Genomic DNA, 4,681 nt, shown 5'->3' with positions numbered 1-4,681 from the left:
AAGAAGCATAATACAAGTTCACCAGCTGCAGCAGGAATGAAAATATCCAGAGGCAAAATATAAATGTCACAAATATGACAGAGTTCCATGAAACGAAACAAACGAATTGACTTTCGAGTAGGCCCAGCAAGTGTGCTCATATGGAAGCAAAACCGTATTTGATCATGGGTTCACAAATACATCAAATCCTTTGCTGATTTTGAGGGATGAAAAAATCAAAATCCAATTATGCTGTTTCAAGATTATCCAAAAATAGCAGAAAAGTTGCAGCACTACATTGAATGCGAAAGCATTCAGTTCAAAAACTTACCCCCCAAAAAAAAAAAAAGAGGCATTCAGTTCAAAACGATATTGCCCACGATCATATCTTTAATAATGAAAAAAGAACCTTTCAATTACAAGAACTTGAAGATTTCTACATTAGAAAACTATAAAAATGAAATCTCAAACTGCAAATCAGATCTCTGAGCTTTTATCTTCTTTTGGAGGTGCAAACTGCTTAGAAAGCTTGGATCTTGTCCAAGGATCCAATGGAGCTCTCTGAGGTGGTTGAGGGGTTGGTGGTTTAGATTGTCTGAGTTCATTTTCCCTGTCAATGAACCTGTACAAATGCATAAAACATAAGTAAAATGCTGGCCAATTTCAATGAACATTGAGCAAATCTGCAAATAAGCAAATTTAAACTGCCATGCGGACACAATGGGATAAAATTTCCAATACACTACTCATTAATGGAATAAATATGATCAGTTGTTTGGACAATGCATTAGAATATTCATAGTAATAACAAATCACAAAAATTATCATGCCTTGTTTCTGTCACGAGGATGAATAATAATATGACGAACTTTCATCCCAAGAAAGTAACGAGGAATCTATACAGACTTGTTAATTATTATGTTTTTCTTTTATTATTTTTATTTTTTATAGTCCTAAGTATTATTAGAATTATATTTGATTTAGCTCCTAGTTTAATTAGTTTCCCTCTGGTAGCCTTTTTATCATAAAGAAGCTCTCTAAAACCCTAAGAGGCAGACTATAGAGAATATTATTGATATTGAAATTTAGGAGTTTGTTTTCTTTGTTATTTTCTGGTTTGTTTTATTGGTCCAGCATCAGGATGATTGCTTTCCATTAGTTTTACTTTCCTTTCTTTTTGAAGAACTACTGAACTCCAAAAGCACAATTTATTGCATAGTTAACCACATTGCAAATGATAAATTAAAGCAACAGCTAATAACACAGTTCCTTCAACAAGAATATGGCAATACATTAATCAGATGACAGGCATATGTTAATCAGAGAAAGTAAAATTAATCAACATCAAACAGCCTTACTCAATATATGCCATTGGTGCAGCATCACCAACTCGTATACGTGTACGAAGCAGTCTTGTGTATCCACCTGCCCTATCTCTATATCACAGTAACCAATCAGAACAATAATTAAAAAAGACTAAGATTGAAAAAGGCAACAGAATACTTGACTTACTTGTATCGATAAGCCAGTTCTGTAAACAGCTTATGTATAACCTCATCCCCTCGCACAAAAGCAGCCGCACGCCTTGCAGCACAAAGGGAGCCCTGTGATAATTTAGAAAGACAATACAATCACATTAAAGACCCAAAAGAAGAAAAAAGACGAAAGAAAAAGTTAGAGAACTAAATCTATGCAGTTGGAGAACAACTTTTACAAGGCAGGCATGGTTAAGGAGTAATTAAAACATTTCACTACTTCTGGCTTCTTTTCCCTTCATGGGACAAAGCATGAGTAATATAAACTAGGATTGCATCAATTTTGCAGAGCATCTTCCAACATAAGTTGTGCATAAAAATGGATAATCCTTAAATTCCTTGATAGATGATTACATAAAAGACACCAAGAAATTAATTAACTTCAAAAGATTATGAAACTTGTATTCAAACTACCTTTCATTTCTTTACAACTAAATGACCTGAAAAGCAGCTAAAAACTGCACATCTCTACAAAGTCTTACGTCTCTTTCCGATCACCAAACCCCCACATCCAACCAACAAGGAAATAACAACGTTTAAGATACACCCAACATGTTCCAGCTTCTCTAAATAGTTTGAAGCAAAGAAAAGTAGCCCCATCACATTGTGAAAACAAGTGATCAACAGATTCACAAGCTCTCCAAAACATAATAATACCGGAAGGGGGATAAACACATATGTGGTCCTTTTGCAGCAAAACATAGGTATTAATCATTTGAATAGCTAATAACCAAAATAGAAAACTGAACCTTCAAATGCCACAAGCTTTCCAAATGATCTCGAAGGGCCCAAAAACCGACTAGGAAGGATTATCGATCAAGAATACAAAGAAATATTTGCTTGAAAATTACCAAAGGAATCACAATACCATAATCTCTTCTCGGCCACACTTGATCTTAGCCCAAAAGAAAGGTATTATTTATAAGCCACACTGTGATCAATCATTTACATGACAAATAATACACCATAATCAATGATTTATATGACAAGCAATTTAACGATATATTAGATATAACAGTGTGATCAACTATCCAAAAATATAGCTACGCATGTGGAGGCAAACTAAAAACGAAACAATATATTGGGAACTAAGGAATTTCAAAAGCTTGTAGGTTTGGGTGAATATTACCAATTGCAACTGAAGGTTAGCTGTAAGTCCAAAGAAAACACACCACATACCAATCTAATTCAGATGCAGTCTAAAAAAAATTAACACAAATGGAAATTCCATACTTCTTTGGAGCAATACGTGAAATCTATTGGCCATCATACCGATGCCAACAATTTCTTCATGACATTTGATGAAGAGACACACTCTCTAAGGGGCATAAAAAATTCAAGAAGCATATGCCACATAAACATAGCATTAGTCACAGAACTAATTTGTTACGCGCACCTCTTTTCCAAGCTGGACCATATTATCAGCCAGACGTCGAATCTCTTTTGCCTGCAAATGAGCATACAAAACAAAAATATAAATAATCAAAATAATTCTTCACACCGTTCGAAATAACAATAATAACAAAAACTTAATGTTCTTTATATTTATAAAATCAGTAGGAGTATGCGAAATTTTACGTCAGCTAGACAAAACAAACACCGACTAAATGAATCAATCAAAAAAGTTACATTTTCAGAAATCTTAACAAATGAAATAAAATAATAATAATAATTGAAAAAAAGATTCATTATCTTGAAAAAACGAAGTAAATTCAGCAATACATAAATCAACTAAACCCTAGAAAATCCAAATACTTAAAAATTCGGAAACTGGAAAATAAATTCTCTCTTCATGGAGGTACCTTGGCAACAGTGGTTTCAATGCGCTCGTGCTTTACCAACTGCGACACCATCGTTCTGAACCAGAAACAAATTGCCGGGAAAAAAAAAAAAAATATATATATATATATATAATTTAAACAATGGTTAAACTAAAGCGAAACGAAAAGTATTTAGAAAAAAATAATGGAAATCAAAGAACCTTAGCATGGACATTCGATGACCCGTGGGTCGGCCTAGCTTCCTGAACTTCGTCATTTTTTTGCAGGGAGAGACAAGGAGAGTGAAGCTTCGAAATGGAAAACCCCTAAAAGGGTTTATTGGAATTTTTTTTCTTTTCGTTTTTTTTAACAATAGCAAGGGTTTATTGGATTCGGTGCACTTGTTTTGAGCTCATTTTCGACGCTTTAAAGTTTGGGCTTAAAAGTTTACATTCATCTCCTTGCATCTTAGGATCCTATAGCAACCCTTAACAAACTGTATACACTAACATCTCCATCTGTTCAAAGTTCTCATCAGATTAAAACAAAACCTTTGACCCAAAAAAATAAATAAATAAATAAATTGAAACAAAACCCGAACCTCATTATTATTGTTATTATTATTATTAATTTAGTTCCTAATATTTTCAGTTTTATATTTTTCCCTTTAAAAAAAGTGAACCAGTCATTCCTTTTCAATTTTTTAGGTCAGGTTTCGAAAGTTTTTAAGTTTTTATTTGAAATCCTAACTTGAAATTATATTTTCAATATTTTATGACTGAATCAAGCTTAAGATTACAATTACTTGCAATTTAATATTTTTTAATTTGAAATTTAAAATTCTTTTGATTTTCAATTTACTATTTGTTGCTTGACCATATTATTTTCTCCAATCCAAACGGTCCACAATCTTTATATTATGTTAGATTAATATTATATGGATTTTCCAAATTTTATTTGTCTTTCAAAAAGTACCTTATGGTTTGAAACAATTTAGAAACTCCTACTGAAAAGTAATTTTCGTAAACAACCACAGGCTTTTCCATTATCCAAAAAATAAAAATAATCTACCTCCATCCAAATTCTCAAGCTTTACAAGAACAATTATCATCAAGCAATAACCCTCCTAATATTTGAAAAAACAAAAATGGTGAATTAAAAATTGGATAAGGCCAAAAAAAAAAAAAAAAAAACAACAAAAACCTCTTTGGGACAACCTTTAAAAAGTGGATAAGGAAAAAAAAAAAAATGAAAAACCTCTTTGGGACAACCTTTAGAGGACGTTTCATCCATTTGTTTTTTACCCAAAAAAATTATGAGATTTTTTTTTCTTTTTTTACAATTCCAAATAATTTTATACAGTCTTATAAATATTAAATTTACCAAAAACTCCTTATTTTTTCATCT

General features: G+C 32.0%; 1 protein-coding gene across 1 annotated transcript; it reads right to left on the bottom strand.

Moving 5' to 3' along the window:
• Positions 1-207: 207 nt before the first annotated feature.
• Positions 208-3,783, bottom strand: LOC107425576 (uncharacterized). The gene is made up of 6 exons (XM_016035585.4): positions 3,496-3,783; positions 3,317-3,371; positions 2,911-2,961; positions 1,492-1,583; positions 1,338-1,415; positions 208-601 (listed from the first exon to the last, which is right to left on the bottom strand). Exons 1-6 carry the CDS (start codon positions 3,549-3,551, stop codon positions 457-459), a joined length of 477 nt encoding a protein of 158 aa, XP_015891071.2. The 5' UTR covers positions 3,552-3,783; the 3' UTR covers positions 208-456.
• Between the last annotated feature and the right edge of the window lie 898 nt (positions 3,784-4,681).

This window comes from Ziziphus jujuba, chromosome 7, assembly GCF_031755915.1.
Source record: "Ziziphus jujuba cultivar Dongzao chromosome 7, ASM3175591v1".
Lineage (NCBI taxonomy): Eukaryota > Viridiplantae > Streptophyta > Magnoliopsida > Rosales > Rhamnaceae > Ziziphus > Ziziphus jujuba.
The sequence above is the reverse complement of the archived record's forward strand: the minus strand, read 5'-3'. Positions and strand labels throughout refer to the sequence as shown.